This window comes from Syngnathus acus, chromosome 12 (genome assembly GCF_901709675.1).
Source record: "Syngnathus acus chromosome 12, fSynAcu1.2, whole genome shotgun sequence".
NCBI classification, from domain to species: Eukaryota; Metazoa; Chordata; class Actinopteri; order Syngnathiformes; family Syngnathidae; genus Syngnathus; species Syngnathus acus.
In genome coordinates, this window is record NC_051097.1 from 9,622,828 (window position 1) to 9,641,812 (window position 18,985).

Consider the following 18,985-nt stretch of genomic DNA (forward strand, 5'->3'; position numbering starts at 1 on the left):
CAGCCTTGTTTATACCTGGGGGGGGGAAAAAACAGCACTCAATCTAATGCAGTCAAGAAAATGTTCATTTTGACATTATCAGTCAGTATAGCAAGATTTTTGATCAACCCGTTTTTGCGTTCCACTATATTCAAAGAAAAAAATGATTATAATTCAAAATTGGATGAGTCACAGTCTGTCTCGTTAAAAACAATTACGGTGAACAAGACACACAAAGCGACAAATAGCAACTTGTCTGTTTTGCTTGAAACTGTTTCGTTCAACTCCATCCAAAGAATTAGTTTTTCTTTTTTTAAAGTTTGATCTAAAACCGATGTTTCATTTGGGGCGAGTCACTGCCCGTCTCAAAAGATAAAATTAGGTAGTGAACAAGACTATAATAAGACAAATGACCCCTTGTTTGTTTGTATTATCCGCATTTGAATTCAAAAATAGTATTCGCAAGATCTTTTGCATTACTCAATTATTGTTTTTAAGTTTTATAAGATGTAGTGTGGCTCCACGTCTTGGACTTCTTCTTTTTGGATGCTTCACAATTATTATTTTTTTCCTGAATCTGGAACCAATAATTTCAACTTTCTATCAATGAACTGTTAAACTGGGCGACTTTACTACGGCTGACGCCCGTTGAATGCATGTTGCGACCTCTGCAGTATTTCTTGTGTCATTACACAAACATTTGGGAAAATACGGCTGGCCGTTCACGCTATAAAAAGTTGAACCAGGGTTTTGTGAATGTCAGATAAAAACTGTATTAATTTGACTAATATATAACTTTCATTTAGAGTCTGGAGAAGATTTTAGTCAAAAATACTCCAAATTAATCCCATCATTGGAATGGTCTATTATGATGATGACAAAATAACAGTGGGGAACCTGTGACCCTTGACCTCAACCCATCCAACTTCAGTCTATTATTCCCATTTGCATTTACCACATCCCATTTTTTTTTGTTCGTTATGTGCATCACACAAACTGCACATGCCAATGTTTAAAACAACAACAACACCCAGTGTTGACGCACCCACAGCATAGTTGACATTTAATTCTCCTCTACATCACACAGACGGGTACTAAAAGCACTAACGACCATTTAATCCCTGCATGCTCGGCGTCATTTCCAGCCAGTGGGTGGGTCGCCACTGACTCGTGAAACATACCAGCCAAGAAGTTCTGCAAAGTCACCACCATTCACAAACAACACACTTCTCTCTCTCCCACCCTCACTTGTCGGTCCAGCACTCGGAGGGTGAAGTCACACTTTCCCGTCCCGGCTCGAAAGGCAAGTTATTGGAACAATGTTCACTTTTCAACGCAATTACTTTGCTTTACATTTCAATGATGGTACTCTTTTTTTCTTTTCTAGGTGAACCCAAAACAAACATTTGTTTGGTTTCTGGATTGGGATTTATCGTTTGTTCAACCTCACCTGTTCAATAACAATCTGTGCGTGGATATATTACCAGCATCATCAAGATGACGCTCCTTCTCTCAGTACTTTTTTACCTGTCAGTTGTTCAGATGTGTGTGGGGGATCAACCTTTGGAGGAAGTCATTGTAGTAAGTAAGTAAAAGGCATTTAATTGACAAAAAGCTACAAAGTAAAAGTAGGAACTGAATAAATTAGATGCTAAAGTAATACGATAGGAAGATTAATTACTAAAATGGCTGATCTTAACAAGAAAAGGCACGATAGACGAGTTTTCATGCACAAACTTGGTGTATTGGTATGACACAATGGCAAAATGCGGTCTGGCTCAGGATGATGACTCAGAGGCTTTGGCACTGTGGGAAAAAATTGTCATCGCTGAGCTGTTATTTCTGTTGGCTGAGTGGAGTTGGGGTAGGGAGTCTCTTAGGAAGAATAATAATCACAGCTATTCGGCACCAAATGTGGTGAAAGAAAAAAAAAATAGATTAGATAGACTGCGCGGCTGTTGAGTTGAAGTACAAGCTGAAGTTTGTTTCGTCTGTTCTGTCGCCCAAAGGAGAAGCACCTCGATTGGGGGGCTGGTCTGAGAGAAGTCCAGAGTCACAGGAGGTTCAGGCGGCGGCTCAGCATGCCGTCGACACGTTCAACACACGTTCAAACGGCAGGAAGTTGTTCAAGCTGATTGCCATCACATCTGCACAATCTCAGGTTGGCTTGCATGAAGGAATTCTCGATGCAGTTGATCTTCTTTTTTTTTTTTTTGATGCACTTTGAAAACATGAAATGTTTTTGCCACACTGCCCGATAGGTGACCAACGGCATCGACTACAAGATCGATGCAATTCTGGGAAAAACCAAGTGCCTCAAGGGTGAAAATCATGACTTGAACATCTGCAAACTTGAGAAAAAGGTACAGTAAAAAAAAAAATATATATATATAGTATGTATATATATATATTTTTTTAAATTAATTAATTTGTGTATTTTCATTGTTTGCTCCTGTGCAGCATCTCAAGTGCCACTTTGAGGTGTCATTCAACCCCCGCAACGACAAACATGAGCTCCATACACGCAAGTGCAATAGGCTGCCAGCCAACAACATTCAAGCTTAATTTTTTTTCCCCCTTTTGTATTTCTTAACGTTTTGCTATGACGACTGAAAATGTTGCATGTGTCATGAGCAACTTACTAGGACACGACACATAAATAAAGTGCGTGGTTTATAATGAATCAAGCGAAGCGGGTAGTTGTTGTATGTCGGAATCATTTTATTATGTTAGAAATGCAAAAATGTACAAAAATCACTTTTTTTACACACAACACTTTTTTTTATAACCGCAAGCCTCTTGGAAACATTTAAAGAAATATTTTTGAACTTAAGCTCATACTGAGAGTGCTGTTATTAGTTTTTAGCAAAATTTCTAATGCAGTGAAAAAGTAAAAAACGTGTTATTTTTTTCCTACTATGCACTTTTCAGTGTCAGACGCTGGTCTCAATGTGAGGTGAAATCTTATTGCTCAGCATTCGGGACAGGACTCGGTGATGATTTTTATACCTAGAAGAAATACACACACAAAAAATATCTAGTATTAGTTCTTGTAGTATTACACATTTAGGTGCAAAAAAATGGAAAGGTTTAAAAAAAAAAATCTGATACTAACTTGCTAATAACCATTTGTATCTCCTTGTTCTCCTCTTCTCGCAAATTCAGTAGAACCTGCTCCAAGATGGGAAGCTCCAAGTTCAAATACTGAGCCACCTTGGAGATTATATCAGAGGGGGGGGGGGATCAGTGATTTATTCTTACTCTGTGTTTTTACTCAGCACACTCACATCATTGCTGACTTCCTCCTCATCCATGTCCATCAAAAATATCTTCATGGTGTCATCAGAGGGGCCCTGTAGGATGCGTTCCCACAGCGGTTGATCTCTATTGGTCATCTTCCTCTTTTCTACACATAACAAAAAGGCGCTCAAGGCTTTCATGATTTCAACTTTTTGATTTTAGTTTTCAACGTAACATCGGTATAACAAACAAACCTTACCGCCACTCTGGTGAACGCAGTATAGTGCAAACTCCTGCGGGCCATTCTCAATCTGTGATGGGAAATCGAATTTTGTCAAAAATCTGTGAGGAAGGTGCTTTTCTGAATTTTGATTTCACCTTGAATTTGTTTAGTAGCTGTCCAATGACTTGGTTTGTGATCATACTACTAGTAATGCGGACTTTGGTGGCTGTGCCGAAGGAAGGCGTGAAGATGGATGTCTAGCAAAATAGTGGGACATGGATGAGCAATCTTACAGACCCTTGGTTACTAACACCCAAAAAAAATATTCATTAGAAAACCGCACAAAAATCTAAACCAAAACACAAACTGGTTCATGAAGCATATATGAAGCTTCATTTTCCCATTAGTGGCCCTGTAATGTTGTGACCAATGAGTATATGTACAAAACCTTACTCCGGACGTACCTTGTAGTTGTAGAAGTGTCCATTGATCGAGAAGCGGTGCTGTCGCTCTCTCTCTCTTTGCGCCGCCGACTTGCCTCGACGATTCCTCCTCTTGACTAACGATGCATCGCTCATACATCGGAACAAATTAGACTCCAGCTCGTTGCTCTTCTGCCTCGAAGGACGCAGCGTTGTGGTCTCGTAAACAGGCGCTTTGGGAAACACATAAAATGGTCGGACTGTAGTTCTAAATAATAAAAAATTAGAATTAAATAAAAATTGTAAACCTGGTGGAGGATTTTTAATTTCTGTTTCATGTGCTGTGCCAACAATCTCATCTATTTGATGGAGGTCGACATACTCCCCCCATCTTGACATGCCCCTAAAAAGACAAGTTTGTTAATTTCATTGAACAATGTAAACACAACAAGCACTTTTGAAAAAGTGGACTTTAACACAAAGCGCTGTGAGACGACAAAAGGTGAATTTGACGCTCTTAAATCTACTCAACCTTCTGTTTTCAAGTGGGCTGACTGGGCTGATCGGGTCACATGAGGTCAGGGAAGCAAAAGGTGTCATTTGTTTCTCATCCTGGATTTTTAGCCGAATAGGTCTTCGGATTCCCCAGCAGATATTTAGGAATCCTTCTACGATCACTTCGTCGTCATTACTCTGATTTAGAATCAACAAACAATAGCGTCAGAAATAGATCAGCATAGTGCATAGAAAATAATTTCTACCTGGGAGTAACTGAGATGAAGTTGAATCTGATCCTTGAGGAAGCAGTTGTAGGTGCTTATCAACGACAAAAACTCTGCTCTAAAAAATAGAAAGTCCAAAGGTCAGCTTGGAAATGAATTCCCGATTGTTTGCTAGGAGTCAACCCACCTGGACAGAGTCCTCCCATCTCCCGCCTGGATGATCGGAGGAAGACTTGCCTCACTCATCTCGGACGGCATCAACTACTGCACAAAAACAACCCCCACATGAGCTTGGAAAAAGAATCAAAACGCTGCGGACGTCACATGCTCCTATAAATAGATTCATTCTCACATTGGATAAATCTATTTAACGTCCCCCACCTCCGTTCTTGGATTTCTTCTGCTTTGTTCTCTTTGTGTCAAGTATTTCTTCTCAGTCTCTCTCTGTGTAGTTCTAGTGTTATATTTATCCTCTTCTCTTCTCTCTCTCCGTCCCAGCCGTCACTCTCTCTTGAAGAGAGTTAATAACAGTACTCCACCCAGTAACCAGTGATGACAGTGTACGCTGTTTATCCTTCAGCAACATTGGAATCGTTCGCACCAGTGCTGTCTCTTTGCATTGGTTCCTTTATTTTTTTTCTTTCTGCCTTTCTCACTGGTGACACATCTTCGCCGTTTGGCTTCTGTGCAGTGCTGTCTCAGCATGTTTGCTGCTAAGAAACATGCCAGGTATTTGCTAGTTGTCGCCAGTAACCATCTGGCTGACTTCTTCACACTGTGCATTTCACGCAACATTTAAAAGGCCTGTTTGATTTTAGAGGGGGAAAAAAAATCTGGTTTTGCATGAAATTCTGTGGGAAAGATTTATGAACAGAAATAATTATTCAGATTTTTTTGGGTAATACAATCTTTTCTCATGGGTGAAAAATTCTGTGATTAAATAGGCGGAACTTATTTTGATATATTTTTCGTAAAAAAAGAATGACTTATAAAATGAAGATAAGTTATGTTGCCAGAACATTTGAGGACAAAAGTAATAAAAATACTTTTCCTTTTGCAGTAAACTTGATTTAATAATAGTGCATCTGTATATTAACTGGAATTGACTTCCCTATCATGTCAGCAGAGGGAGTAAGAGTATCAAACTGAAAAGCTTCAAGTCTGATTTTTTTTTTTTTTAATAAATCATTTTTTGTCCCCAATAGAATGCACACAGAAAGTCAATATGTAAATTGATTTGCATTACAGGATATAAATGTAAAGCCTTCTCTCCCCCCCCTTGTGTTTGTGTTGATGATGTGAGAGTGAACTTGGTCTCTGTCAAGTCTTAACAAGTAGGTTTCAAGGCCTGGAGCAAAACTATCACACCCGTGGTGGTCCCACCTACGTTGAGTGTGTGTGTCTGTGTGTGTGTGTGTCACAAACACGTTGATCAAAAAGCAGTTGTGAAACGTTTGTTCTTTATGCAAAACAATGTTTGTGTATTCCAGCACAGGGCAGTAAACAAAAAGAAAGTCATCTTTGCAGCTTTGTTATTTTGAATGGCCAGGTATAATTTATACTACAAAGCAAAATGATTCCTGATCACATATTGTCAGCTGTAATATTTTCCACAATGAAATAAAAGGTGTATGCTGTGTAGAGTTGTAAAGCAGGAAAGGAGGTCAAGTAAAAGGAGACACACCCAGTTTCTTTGCCCCGCCCCTATCATCTTTCTCTTACAAGTCCCTAATATTAGTTTTAGTTCCTCACTAGTTTTAATATGACAGAATATAAGAATCATATGAATGACAGAATCTCATCTTAAACATCCATCCGGGGGAATCACCTGTTTATTTCAAAGTAGAACCGATTCTAAACCGAAACCAAGAAATCAGTGTATGTAAATTACCTGTGCAGTACTTTTTATATCAAGAGACAAAAAAAGGTGTGTGATACAAAAAATCAGTCCTACCTGACGATCAATTTATCCTCACAATGACTTTCATGTTTGATGTCTTCTACCATGTGTGTTTTGATAGGTCCAGAGTGCAGCACTAGGAGCACATGAGGAGCTCAGGTATCAAAATGCAACAGTTGGTTAATCATTGGAGGAGGAGAAAGGGAAGAAAGGTAGGGCTGAAGGTAGGGCACCACTAACCCGACTTGCTTTTTTTGGTGGACTGTGTGTTGATTTGCATGATTAAAATATAACTTGTCATTTATACATTGCATTGAAATCTATACTTATATACACAGTATTCATATAAGTTCATACTTCTGTTACTACTTGAACACAGAATGCATAGTAAAGTCATTTCCTGCCATTTAAGTCCCTACATTGTAAAACAGACACAATGTTAAAAATAGCACTATAGCACCACGCAGTGGTTGAATAATTTAAAACATGTTTTGACCCTAGAGGGCATTGTGAGGGCCATTTGTTCTCAGTAGCCTGCTACTACATACCAATATTTACAACAAGCCTCAGGCACGAATATTATAATAATACCAGCAGTATATTATCAGGTAAATATTTGTCACCGTGACACAAAACTTGAAAAGCTGTATCTCAGCAATGTGCAAAACGAGTCTGACTCATCTCTTAAAAAGGTACAACAATAGTTGACTACATGTGACGTAAGAAGAATGAAAAGCCAATGAAGTGACATTCCTTTCCTAAAATAAATCCAAGCATAAATTCCTGCAGGGAACAGGTGGACACTAAGGCCTCCTGCAATATATATGCAAAATAAAACATATATGCAAGTATAATTTATTGTTAAAATGCTCATGGTCCCATTTCTCGTCATATGTCACTTTGTCTTATTGTCCTCACAACTGCAAAGTTTAATCGCAATTGTTTGGTGTTCTTGTGTTCTGACTTCATGAGTCAATCTTATAAACAGCGGCGTGGTTCTGCAACAGCGAAGCCTTTGGAGCTTTGCGTGTGGCTCCAAACTCTGCATGTGAGGTTAGCAAGCAGCTGCAGCTGTCACTCCAAATTTTAACACATGTTGGGTGAGCTGGTCACTAGGAAAGCATGGCCGCCTGACGACTTAACGGTCACGCCGAAGAAACTAGAAGGGATGGGAATATAAAACGCAGGTTTAGGAATAGAGCAAACTGGGCCCGGGTGGCTCGTTCCCAGGATGAAAACTGTTGGAGTCATTTTCGTTTTGGAGATTATCTCTCTTCTGGTTTTCGTCGGGTTGAGTAATGGTATCCAGAGAGGTAAGCGGAGCCAACATTTGTTGGATGTTTTTAATGTGACTTTGGAAGCAAATGTGATTGGCAAGTTCATAGCTGCACCGTACTTGGTGATTGCATTTAGTTTGCTTGCTTATCACTGCATAAATGAAAACAAAAATTCGGTGTTCTTTGCCTGCACTATGCTTGCTATCTGAAGGCTTCCAATGTGTGTGTGTGTCACCCTGAGATCACCTGCTGATCAGCACATCCTGCAAGGGCAAGGCGGGAGGTGTTTATTGACCAACATAGTGCAGACAACAACAAAATCAAAGCAGTTTCAAATTGCTAAAAATGCAAATTGCAAAAATGCTAACATGATTTCACAGTTTAGTTGTGATGAATAACTTCCATCCAACCTTCATGTTTCTGACTGAAAGAATGCCACAAATAAAATCAATGTGTCCCGTAAAAGAACTTTTTATTGGCTCCTTTGACGACGGATAATTGCAAAAGAGTGTGAGCAAACATTGCTAAGATGACTTGAAATCTGCACTCGCTGACTCATTTCAGTTCTTTTGCGTGATTGTTTGAACACAACAAGCATGTTCCTCATAAGCGAACATCTGATTCTCTGCCACAAAAACAAATCCGCTCTGTGTTGCATGACAGTGTCAAAGGCAACTGATAAATGGAAAACTCCTGCAGGATAAATGGAAATGTCCTGCAAAGTAGATTGTAAATTACCACACAGCTATATACTTTATTTATTTATATTTATTTTGTATATATTTATATTTATTCATTTATATTTAATTATTTTTTATTTATTTATAATAAATAAAATAAAAACGACACAATAGTCAAGACTGTGCTTACTCTTTTTCTAGCACCTCGTATTGTCACATTATTGGAGACGGTGGATGTGCTCCTGGATCACAATGCCACCTTCATCTGTGAGGTAGAATCTCGACCGTCAGCAGACATCACATGGACCAAAAATAACCAGCCAATAATGTAAGTTCAAACATCTTGATAAGTTTCAAAATCCAAGAGACGGCCACTTGTCACGTTGCTGTTCAAACCAACACAAAAGTTTTCTGTTGACGTCTGTGCGTTCTTCATGGCCATTCTGTGTTTATGCCTGAACAATTGGCGAAATCCTTTTATGCACATGTGGCTGTTGCTTTTCATGACAAACACTTGACAGCCATCTCACGGGATTCGCGGACATACTACAATATTTTGGTTCTTCAAAGGGAATACTGTTTCCTTGGAAACGGGGCCTTTGAGAATTATCAGGGACTATCAGGATCCAAAATATTATCATTAGTAGTCTAGCACCTCTGAGAGAAAGATTACAGAAATTGACGATTTCGTAATTGGTTATTCATTTTCCTTTTCTGTCCTATTAGGTACTACGACTCCAGGTACCTTACACGCGAACAGGGACAAATGCTTCTCATCCCTCACGTAAGAGAAAATGACAACGGAGAATACTGCTGCCTTGCCAGTAACGGAATTGGGGAGCCAGCCAAGAGCTGTGGAGCGCTGCAGTTAAAAATGAGTATGTCTGCCATGATGGCACAACGATAGCAGTACTTTTTTTTAGTATCCCTGAAATAAATGTTCTTTTTTGATCCAGAGCCACAAATCAAACGCCATCCCACAAACGTGACTCTTTTGGTCGAGTCCAAAGCAGTATTACCTTGCGTTACCCTCGGTAACCCAAAACCAGACATCACCTGGCTTAAAGACGATGAGCTCATTAAGGTAAACGTTCCCTACTTTTGTCTTTGGGATGTAATCATGCTAATGTAAACGTCTCACAGGTCAGTGATCGTGTTAATATTCTGGACTACGGCGCACTCAAGATCAATTCTATTCAGAAGGAAGACGCAGGGCAGTATCGATGTGTGGCGAGAAATAGTTTTGGTTTGGCATTTTCCAAGCCTGTCACCATTGAAGTTCAAGGTAAGTGTTCAAACCTACACAAGCACGGGTAGAATGAAGCTTCAAATTTGCTTCATGAACCAGTTGTATTTTTTTGACACCTAAATGGTACTGTTGGTTAAAATAAAGGGGGAAAGAATCGGCAAGTCAGACAATGTTGAACCGAGAGCGCCATCTAGAGGAGAGAAAAAGTACAACTGATTCATGAAGCACAATTGAAGCTTCATTTGCCCATTAACGCCAAAATGCCAATTCTAAATTGTGAGGTAGAGTTATAAATTGTTTTATTTTTATTTTTTTTGCTTACTCCTTTTACTATTAGAGCCAAAATTTCAACATGTCAAAAATTAGTCCTATTTTTTTTTAATTGTACATGTGTGGTCTGTCTATGACTTGTGCAGCTCCAGCGCGAATCCTGAGAGTTCCCAAGGAGAAAAGAGTCGCATATGGCAGCCAAATATCTCTGCAGTGTAACGCCACTGGAAATCCAATCCCCACCATCACCTGGTTAGAAAATGGGAATACAGTGAGTGTACTGCACGGGGCTCCTGACTAATGCGGTAAACCCGTCTGCAGGTTTTAACCCCGTTTCCAATTTTAACACATTGACACATGCTGGTCGCAACTTATTTTAAAGCCTCAGTTTTATGTGAGTGAATATTTTCACTTTTTAATGACCGTCTCATTGTAACTATTGGAAAGTCATTCACAATGTCATGCAGATTTCAATGTCCCAATCGTATACATATCGAGTTTGCACTAGCTTGTCAGGAAAGAATTATGATGAAATGCAAATGTGGTAGAGCATTCCGACCCAAAACAATGATGGGCTCAGATATTGTGGAATATTTCTCTGAAAGATTTTACAAGTTTGTTTTTTGTTGACTGAAGTGCAATTGAAAGAAATGATTCATTGTCCACTGTCAATTGTAATCTCATTTGAGCATAGTTTACAACTAAAAAAAAAAGAAATCATGTTTGCCAGCAAGGCAAGAAGCATTAAGTGTGGAATTGTGGGCAGACATAGACATTATTATAATGTTTTGGCAGGCTTGGGTGCTTGTTAAAAAAACCTGATGACTTGCCAGAAATGCTTGTAAATATGGTTTGTGTGTCTGACTGTGCATGTGTTAAAATATTTCCCGGCAGCCTGTTAATTTAAGGGATTGCAGCCATGTTGGCTGGAGCTCATCCACAGAACAGGATGCATAAAGTAAAATCATTTGTTGACCCATTTCAAGATCTCTGGCGCTTCAGTCGATGAGACCTTGGTCGGAGAAGTGGTTTTGTCGGTTCTAAGGGTGACGGTGAACAAACCGGCTCTTTACACGTGCTTGGCCTCAAACAGACACAGCGCCGGGGCCAACACCGTCAAAGCCACGGCCAGAGTGACTGTCGCAGGTGACTATTCAATTCTTCACTTGGATCTTTGAATTAATCGGATTTATCCGAGGAGCGTCAACTACTTAACTCACAAGCTTGTGTTATGTTAGCTGCTCAAAGTGGCTTCAGCTGTTTATTTATTTTTCTCCTCCCAGACCATTTGTTACAGTCACCTTAAAGACCACACACATTGACAATCACTTCCTGGTTCTTGAGTCTTCCACTGATCTATCCTAGATGAGGATCATTTTTGGTTTTCTCTTCCAGGCAAGACTAAATGCCTCTTTTGTCTTTCCTTCCTCTTCTTTCCATGCTGGTTCTCCTTCAACCGACATCTTGTGGATTTTGCCACTTCCCTATAGAATGGAGGTAAGTCTAAATGTTTGGGAATATGATTCCAATCTGCTTTAGCAATGTTGACATACTGACAGGGCATCCCCTCGTGATGTCAACATATGGTTGCGAGTTGAATGTGAAGTGCGCTAAACCGCAACATGACCACAATTACCACATGTGGACAGTCAAAGTGCAGACAGCGTGAAGAAAATGAGGAGAAATATTTTTCGGCTAAAGTCAGACTTATTCTTCTCTTTAATAGTCACAGAAATATTTACAGATGTTGTTTTGGAAACTGTATTTCTCTTAGTTAGTATGTTTTTGAAATAGGAATAAAGGGGATCAGTCGGTGGGGGTCATGTGATCAGTCTGTGTTGCCACATCTGCACATTGGATTCAGACAGAGTCATGGCAAAGGTATTAGTGAGATAACGGTCATGGTGGGAATTGTTAGATTTACGTCTTTTAGCTTTACGTTGATGCTTTGCTTTCAAAACGAACCAGACTCCCCAGGAGGCCGCATCTGGAGTCTGTAAGATGAAGAAAAGAAAAGAAAAGTGAGAACTGCTGGACAGGCAGTTCAGAATAGCCCAACATTTTAAAAATGTCATTTAGATGTTCTGGTTACTCGTCTACAAAGATTATTTCTAATTCTGATCATGGAATGAAATAGATCACTGACTTTATGTGTCCTTTGGATTTCTTAACAGACTCTACAAGGGCGTAGCGGGATTCTGCAGCGCGTATCGAGGGGATGTGTGCCGAGCAATTTTACGGGAAGACTCCCTTGTTTTCTTCAACACTTCCATGTCTGACCCTGAGGACATGCAAGAGTACTTGATTCAGAGCTGGTGGACCGAGTTCGAAGGACTCGGGAAACTCTGTGGCCCTGCAGTGCGTTCACTCCTCTGTCATAGCGCCTTCCCCGATTGTAATCCATCAGGTTTGGGACCTGCGCCCAAAGCTGTCTGCAGGTAGCCGCTTTATCTTCCAAATTATTCTTAACATGATTAATAATCGTTGTTGGGGTTTTACTACAGGGAGCATTGCTTTGCAGTGAAGGAGCTGTATTGTCATAAGGAATGGGCGATACTAGAAGGCAGTATGTCCGTCCAGCCTGGACTCTTCGGTCCCGCCGCGGACTCCAACACACCCCGTTTGTTGTTGCCCAAATGTCAAACTTTACCGAGTCTCCATTCAGACCCTGATGCCTGCACTCGGGTTCCTTTTGTGGGTAAGTCATTAAAACATCTCATCATGTGCAGGCTGCAAATTACATTTGAAATTGTAGCTGCTGCCCTCTAGTGGTTAATTTATAATCGGGACTCAAATTGAATCAGGAATCAAAATCAGAAACTATATGAGAATTATCTGTCATTTTTTTGAGGGGGGGGGGGATTTTTATCTATAGAAACTACTAGTGGTATCGGTACTTGGTATTGGTATCAATAAGATTTAATTACTCGCAGTGGAACATCCCTATTCGACATGATTAATTTAGTTTTTCTTTATTTCAGACATCAAGAAAGATCAAATGACAAGTAAGTGTGGCTATGCTAATATTATTCAATCAGAAAAACGAACCACTTTAAATAACAACTTTTCTTTTTGTGTATCAACAGCAACATGTTACCGTGACAGAGGGCGTTTTTACCAAGGCAGCGTGAACGTGACAAGGTCAGGGATACCCTGTCAGCCGTGGGACCAACAGGTACTCATTTGCAAGTGTGTGAACTCTAGTAGAAATACTCAAATCGTAAATACCGACCTGCATGTGATCAATACAGGATGGGAGATGATTCTGAGTGGACATTTTGACGTAAAACTCTTTTGCAATACCTTCGAGATGGCATATGGAAATAATCACCTCTGTCATCCAGTGATACAAAGTATCACATTTATAACAAGCTTTAAAATCAATTTAGTCCAATCCGAGTCATCAGACTGATTTGTGTGCGTCTGGGTTTTCTATCTGGCTCTTTCCCGGAAAAGAAAGTGTGTAATGTACAAACACTCCCAATGGGCTAAAAGCTGCTTTATGTTTTTATGACTTTGCTGGGTAAAATTAGACTCTTTGGATGAACTCTTACTTCTCTCCTGTGCAGTATGTGTGTGTGCTGAGAGTCCTGTCACTTCCTGTCTCTGGAAGCAATTAGCTTTCACACGCAAATCTCGCACCTACAACACAAACACACACTCGTTTACTCAAAGACGTTCATACATGTTATCGTACATGGTTGTCACGACGCAAATCGTTCTGTGTGTATGGTCTTCACACCGTGATGCTTTTGTGTGATTCCAATGTTGCGTGTGTGTTTCTTTTGAGTTTCTAAGGAGTAGCCCAAATTTTCCCCTTGCAAGACTGAAACGACTGCCAATTACGTTTCGCAATCCTTCATCCCCTTGTCACCCGAGTCACGCAGTGACACGTTCTGAGGTCATGTTTTACATCTGTCTGCAATCTTTTTAGGATTCGTCATAATATTTGATGAGGGCTGGGTGAAATAATCAATTTTTGAAATGCCGCAATTCCTCAATGACCAAGCATTGAATGTGATTTTTTATTGCAGGTTTTTAGTTCTGTACGACGATGATTTAGCAGTTTTGGCATAGTCTGGAAACTTCACTTGGGTTCATTCAGCTATTGCAGCCAAAGCACTTTATGGCTTTATAATGGTAATATATTTAACTATTGTTCACGCCGCATCAAAGCGCCATATGTTCAATATTTAAGTTGGCCCTTTGGAAACTTTCGACAACCTGTGCCATTATCAAAACCTAATCTTCCCCAGTGGCTCCAACGAGATCTCCAAAGGTCCACTTAAGTTGATCTCTGAACCTGTTTTGTGTGTGTTCTTAAGTCTTATGAAACCCATATGGACTCTTTTTATTTGAGTCGCTAGACTAATCAAACATGAAAGAAAATAAATGTATGGTAATGCCATTTTCCCTCGGATCGTAAAAATAGGATAGTCTGTTTATTCTTTCTGTTGTCCGATAGGCTCCTCACCAGCACCGCTTGTCCGTGGATGCTATTCCAGAGTTAAAAAATTCGGATAACAACTGTAGGAACCCGGCAGGAATCAGCGACAAGCCGTGGTGCTACACCTCAAATCCCAACGTACGCTGGGAGTATTGCGCTGTACCACAGTGTGGGGAAGCGGGCGCAGGATCAGGTAACTCAAAAAAAACCAACTGATGACAGCAACATATGTGGACACGGCTGAGGCAATACAAGAATATCTTTATTGTATTTTATATTTATTATTATTAATTCTATTTAGGCTACGTGTCAGTGGCTAAGCAAGATCCAGCGGGGCCTCATCATCTCCCTCCCACGACGGCATCATCTCCAGCATACTCCATGTCTGTCATCATTATCATCCTGACCGTAGTTGCTGCCGCCATCTTCCTCACCATCATGATTCTTGCATGTCGCCGGCGGAGAAAACATTGGAGGCAACAAAAGCGGTAAAAAAACAAAAATGTGACGGGAGTTCCTGACTCCACAACTAACTCATCCCGTGCAGGGCGATGGAGACCCCAACAATGTCGACGCTTCCTTCAGAGCTCATACTGGATCGACTGCACCCCAACCCCATGTACCAACGGGTTCCTTTGCTTCTCAATTCCAAATTGTTGGCTCTTGAGTACCCCAGGAATAATATCCAATATGTTCGAGATATTGGAGAGGGAGCCTTTGGGCGAGTCTTCCAAGCAAGGTAAGATCCAACTATGAGGTCACTGCAGTGATAAACAAAACCTGACCGGATTTTCGGTCTTCTTAATGTGGTTCTAGAAGTTCTTGCATATTTGAGGAATCAACTTACACATAGTCTGTAATTGTTGCAGAGCACCAGGGTTGCTACCGATGGAACCTTTCACAATGGTGGCTGTGAAGATGCTGAAGGAAGAAGCCTCAGCAGATATGCAGAATGATTTCCAGAGGGAGGCAGCACTCATGGCTGAGTTTGACCATCCCAACATCGTGCGACTTCTAGGTAAGAATTCACACCAGGATTTCTCATTGTGGGACTGAACGCCAGAGTATTCACTTAAAAGGGAAGCAGAAAGCTAAATGCAAAACCAAATCTTGGGAAACTCCAAGGAGGAGCAATAAATGTTCTTGAGTGTGGAATGATCACTCAAACTTTTTTGTTTGGTTTTACTTCAATACTAATGTGAATACTAACTTCTATGGATCAATATACTTCAGACTAAATCCACCAGCGATAAACAATTAGGCTATTAGAAATCAACAAGGGGATGACTTGATCAATTATTCAGTAGGCTTTTATTCCAAAAAGCAAGAAATGACCTTATGATTATACTTTTAGCACTTTAGATGCACACGCTCACAGCGGCATTGATTTGTTCAGTTAAAATGTTTGCTATATTTTATTTTAATTCATGTGTCTGACTGTTCAATGTCTCAATATGTTTGATAACTTTTTAATTTTTTTAATAATGTTTGAGAAGGAAAACTTCCAAAATGTCATTATCTTTAATAACTATTATTATTATTAGTATTATAATAATTATATATAATAATGATTATTATTATTATTATTAATATTATCATTAGAGTGCACCAAGAATGCCGCAGACATTTTTGAATTCTTTTAAATTCCTGCATTTCCTAAAAGTTAATGAGAGTCCCAGGAGAACAGAAGCATAATTTATAAATTGACTGCATTTACAGTCACTGAGCTATTAATGCAAAACTGTAGATCCACTATGCGTTGCGTTTATTTGTGAACGGGCACACATCACAGATGGTTTTGTCTGTGTTTATGTCTACCCCCAATATTTATCTACCTTTTCCCCGTGAATGAAACCATTCTGTGATATACCGTAGAAGAGAAAATAACTTCAGTCGGTGAGATTAATGACATCACTAATGTGCTTATGTGGGTGAGTGTCCCTGTTTGTTCTCGCAAACCTCCGTGGTGGGAAATCGCTGAGCTCAAATGATCAAAAGCGAACTATACAGAGTCTGTATGCTTTCATTCCGCAGGCGTATGCGCCGTGGGTAAACCCATGTGCCTGATGTTTGAGTACATGGCCCAAGGCGACCTCAACGAGTTCCTGCGTCGTCGTTCCCCGACTCGATCCGTGCAAACGCTCAGCCGCGCCAGCGTATCCGGTCGCAGTTTTTCTTCAGAAATGGAAGCGGGGTCCCTCACTTGCCCCGAACAACTGTCCGTATCCAAACAGATCGCCGCCGGGATGGCCTACCTGTCGGAACGCAAGTTTGTCCACCGGGACCTTGCCACGAGAAATTGCCTCGTCAGGGAGGAAATGGTGGTGAAGATTGCAGACTTTGGCCTCTCCAGGAACATCTACTCGGCCGATTACTACAAAGCCAATGAAAACGACGCCATACCCATTCGCTGGATGCCCCCAGAGTCGATTTTCTATAACCGTTACACCACTGAATCAGATGTTTGGGCCTACGGCGTGGTCTTATGGGAGATCTTCTCCCACGGCATGCAGCCATATTATGGCATGGGACACGAGGAAGTCATTTACTATGTCAGGGATGGTCATATCCTTTCCTGCCCTGAGAACTGCCCTCTGGAACTGTATAATCTAATGAGGCTTTGTTGGAGCACACACCCATCCGATCGGCCCAGCTTCAACAGTATACATCGAATTCTGGAGCGGATGCATCAAAACATGCAGAGTGAAAATGATGATGCTGAGGATGACTGTTGATTTTTTTTTTTCCATCTTTACCTTCGACCTCGACTATTGCAAGATGGGTTAGATACTGTATTGAACTAGAACATTTTGAAAATACCTTTGTGTAGAATTGTGTGTTTTTTTATAATATACTGTAATATATAGCACTAAGCATTTAATGTGATACTCTTTTTATTGACAGCAACTTGAAAAAAATCCTTTTTACATTTAATAAAATTATGTGAATCCATTTACATATAGCTTTTAGTTTTTTCTTGCTACCAAATTAGGGACAACTTTTTGTTTTTGGTTTTTTCGTTCCAGCACTGATGATGGGCAAATGAAGCTTCAAATGTGCTTCATGAACCAATTGTATTTTGACTCCTCTAGATGCCAGCTTTTGTACAGTGACTTACCATTTCTGAAACCGACAGTGCCATCGAGAGAAGTCAAAAAAACATGTTCGTGAAGCACATTTGAAGCTTCATATCCGCTGCTATCCAGCATGAATTTACGGTTATAAATAAATATCAGGTTTTATACTTGAATCTCTATAAAAGTAAAACAGCAGACCTTTTTTTTTTCTAATTTACTTGCTTACTTCAGACTAAAGTACCTTCATTTCAGCAGTCCTTCTATTCCCTGCACTCTGCTACACCTCACAGATAGCAAATGCAAACCAGACTGTGCCGCTGTGTCTGGTGTGGCTTTTGTGGGAAGCGTGTGGCAAAACAGAAAAAAGATTCTAAATACACAGACACGGCCACAGCAAATGACACGTGTGCAAAAACGTTATTTAAAAGCTACTTTCAGCGTTATTTGGGATTTGAAGCGTTTGCTGAGACAAGCACATAATACTCTAACAAATTACACTATGGCTTGAGCCATTATGCTGATGAAAGTAATTTGAGGACGAAGAAGCAAGTAAAACCAACAAGAAAACCGCTGGGAATGATTTCAAGGGGTTGTAACGGACATATTTTGGTGATATTTCATAGCAGGCGTGCGTCCCACTTGGCGGTGTGTGAGTTTGAGTGAGGGGGTTGGGACTTCGGATGTTAAGAGTAAACTGTTTACAATATGGAGATGGCAGTGTCCAGTTTGGCCTCTTCTCCCTGATCTAAATTGTTTTCGTCACTTTTTTCCTCCCCTCCTACTCCTTTTTCCGTCCGCACTTGGACTCCTCTATCACCGAATTGGGTCATTTAAGCTTACCATGATGATACTCAGTAATATCAGTCACTCAACCGATCGGTCGAATATGGTCCCGCAAACAAAAGACTTGATCTAAATGGACTCTCTAACCTTCCTATAATCGCTCCGGCTGTCACTGTTAAACAATTAGAGGAATTGTTCCGAAAAATCACTTCCTGTTTTGTCATTAAAATCACCCCGCCGTACAATAGACCGACTTCTCCGCTCCATAGAAACGGGGACAATGTTCCAAAGGAAGTCAGATGCGGTTTATGTGTTGAAAATGTCGGAACCGTTCTGCGAAAGTTCAGCAATTCCTAGGCCATGTTAACGACTTCATTTCTCATATCTTGTTTTTCACATTTCTAATAGATTTTCTTGGCAAAGGGACTTGCTGGGTTAGCCAATTCAAATATTGAATGGAGAAATAAAAATCTCCCCATGCAACGGGGAACTTGGAGCAAGCATGCTGGGAACCGAGGAAAGCGTCTGTATTGACATTGTAAGGAAGATATGACACGGCATTCACTCAGTGACTGCACACAGGAACACGTTTGGGTGGCTGCGCCCTCCTCCGATTGGCTCGTTTGGGGAGCCACGGGAAGTGGCCAGGCATATATCAGTCAACTGGAGGCTAACACTCCAGTTTTGTGGAACAATAAACATGGCAGTGTGTGTTG

General features: G+C 40.4%; 3 protein-coding genes across 7 annotated transcripts; 2 read left to right on the top strand and 1 right to left on the bottom strand.

Moving 5' to 3' along the window:
- The first annotated feature begins 1,124 nt into the window (after positions 1-1,124).
- si:busm1-57f23.1 (uncharacterized protein LOC368621 homolog) lies at positions 1,125-2,666 on the top strand. Its single transcript, XM_037265017.1, has 5 exons — positions 1,125-1,282; positions 1,367-1,564; positions 1,989-2,140; positions 2,241-2,342; positions 2,440-2,666. The coding sequence occupies exons 2-5, from the start codon at positions 1,477-1,479 to the stop codon at positions 2,542-2,544; spliced, it is 447 nt and encodes a 148-aa protein (XP_037120912.1). The 5' UTR covers positions 1,125-1,282; positions 1,367-1,476; the 3' UTR covers positions 2,545-2,666.
- Positions 2,667-2,679: 13 nt separating this feature from the next.
- Positions 2,680-6,673, bottom strand: rassf6 (Ras association domain family member 6). 3 transcript variants are annotated; one of them, XM_037265013.1, is made up of 12 exons: positions 6,541-6,647; positions 4,968-5,096; positions 4,774-4,850; positions 4,626-4,704; positions 4,397-4,557; positions 4,173-4,267; positions 3,907-4,097; positions 3,598-3,699; positions 3,479-3,530; positions 3,267-3,385; positions 3,095-3,192; positions 2,909-2,988 (listed from the first exon to the last, which is right to left on the bottom strand). In XM_037265013.1, the coding sequence occupies exons 3-12, from the start codon at positions 4,842-4,844 to the stop codon at positions 2,913-2,915; spliced, it is 1,044 nt and encodes a 347-aa protein (XP_037120908.1). In that variant the 5' UTR covers positions 4,845-4,850; positions 4,968-5,096; positions 6,541-6,647; the 3' UTR covers positions 2,909-2,912. The 3 variants fall into 3 exon arrangements, with proteins under 3 accessions (XP_037120907.1, XP_037120908.1, XP_037120909.1); XM_037265014.1 differs by having other exon boundaries at positions 4,939-5,096; XM_037265012.1 differs by lacking the exon at positions 4,968-5,096 and having other exon boundaries at positions 2,680-2,988; positions 6,541-6,673.
- Positions 6,621-18,048, top strand: musk (muscle, skeletal, receptor tyrosine kinase). 3 transcript variants are annotated; one of them, XM_037265009.1, is made up of 17 exons: positions 6,621-6,698; positions 8,645-8,771; positions 9,170-9,321; positions 9,400-9,527; positions 9,587-9,728; positions 10,109-10,233; positions 10,949-11,108; positions 11,453-11,459; positions 12,137-12,400; positions 12,467-12,660; positions 12,944-12,967; positions 13,049-13,137; positions 14,428-14,602; positions 14,711-14,897; positions 14,957-15,148; positions 15,279-15,427; positions 16,444-18,048. In XM_037265009.1, coding segments are annotated over exons 2-17 (2,691 nt in total). In that variant the 5' UTR covers positions 6,621-6,698; positions 8,645-8,769; the 3' UTR covers positions 17,145-18,048. The 3 variants fall into 3 exon arrangements, with proteins under 3 accessions (XP_037120904.1, XP_037120903.1, XP_037120902.1); XM_037265008.1 differs by having other exon boundaries at positions 6,626-6,710; XM_037265007.1 differs by lacking the exon at positions 6,621-6,698 and adding an exon at positions 7,482-7,799.
- The last annotated feature ends 937 nt before the right edge of the window (positions 18,049-18,985 follow it).

What these genes read in the sequence shown, in the direction of transcription:
- si:busm1-57f23.1 (XM_037265017.1), top strand. Translation starts at nt 1,477, where the DNA reads ATGACGCTCCTTCTCTCAGTACTTTTTTACCTGTCAGTTGTTCAGATG. An exon ending in TCACATCTGCACAATCTCAG is followed by an intron (nt 2,141 to 2,240) that starts GTTGGCTTGCAT and finishes ACTGCCCGATAG; the next exon opens with GTGACCAACGGCATCGACTA. An exon ending in TCTGCAAACTTGAGAAAAAG is followed by an intron (nt 2,343 to 2,439) that starts GTACAGTAAAAA and finishes GCTCCTGTGCAG; the next exon opens with CATCTCAAGTGCCACTTTGA.
- rassf6 (XM_037265012.1), bottom strand. Translation starts at nt 4,844, where the DNA reads ATGCCGTCCGAGATGAGTGAGGCAAGTCTTCCTCCGATCATCCAGGCG. An exon ending in AGCTACTAAACAAATTCAAG is followed by an intron (nt 3,531 to 3,597) that starts GTGAAATCAAAA and finishes TTCCCATCACAG; the next exon opens with ATTGAGAATGGCCCGCAGGA. An exon ending in CTGCGTTCACCAGAGTGGCG is followed by an intron (nt 3,386 to 3,478) that starts GTAAGGTTTGTT and finishes TGTTATGTGTAG; the next exon opens with AAAAGAGGAAGATGACCAAT.
- musk (XM_037265007.1), top strand. Translation starts at nt 7,718, where the DNA reads ATGAAAACTGTTGGAGTCATTTTCGTTTTGGAGATTATCTCTCTTCTG. An exon ending in GGAAGCGGGCGCAGGATCAG is followed by an intron (nt 14,603 to 14,710) that starts GTAACTCAAAAA and finishes AATTCTATTTAG; the next exon opens with GCTACGTGTCAGTGGCTAAG. An exon ending in GGGCGAGTCTTCCAAGCAAG is followed by an intron (nt 15,149 to 15,278) that starts GTAAGATCCAAC and finishes TAATTGTTGCAG; the next exon opens with AGCACCAGGGTTGCTACCGA.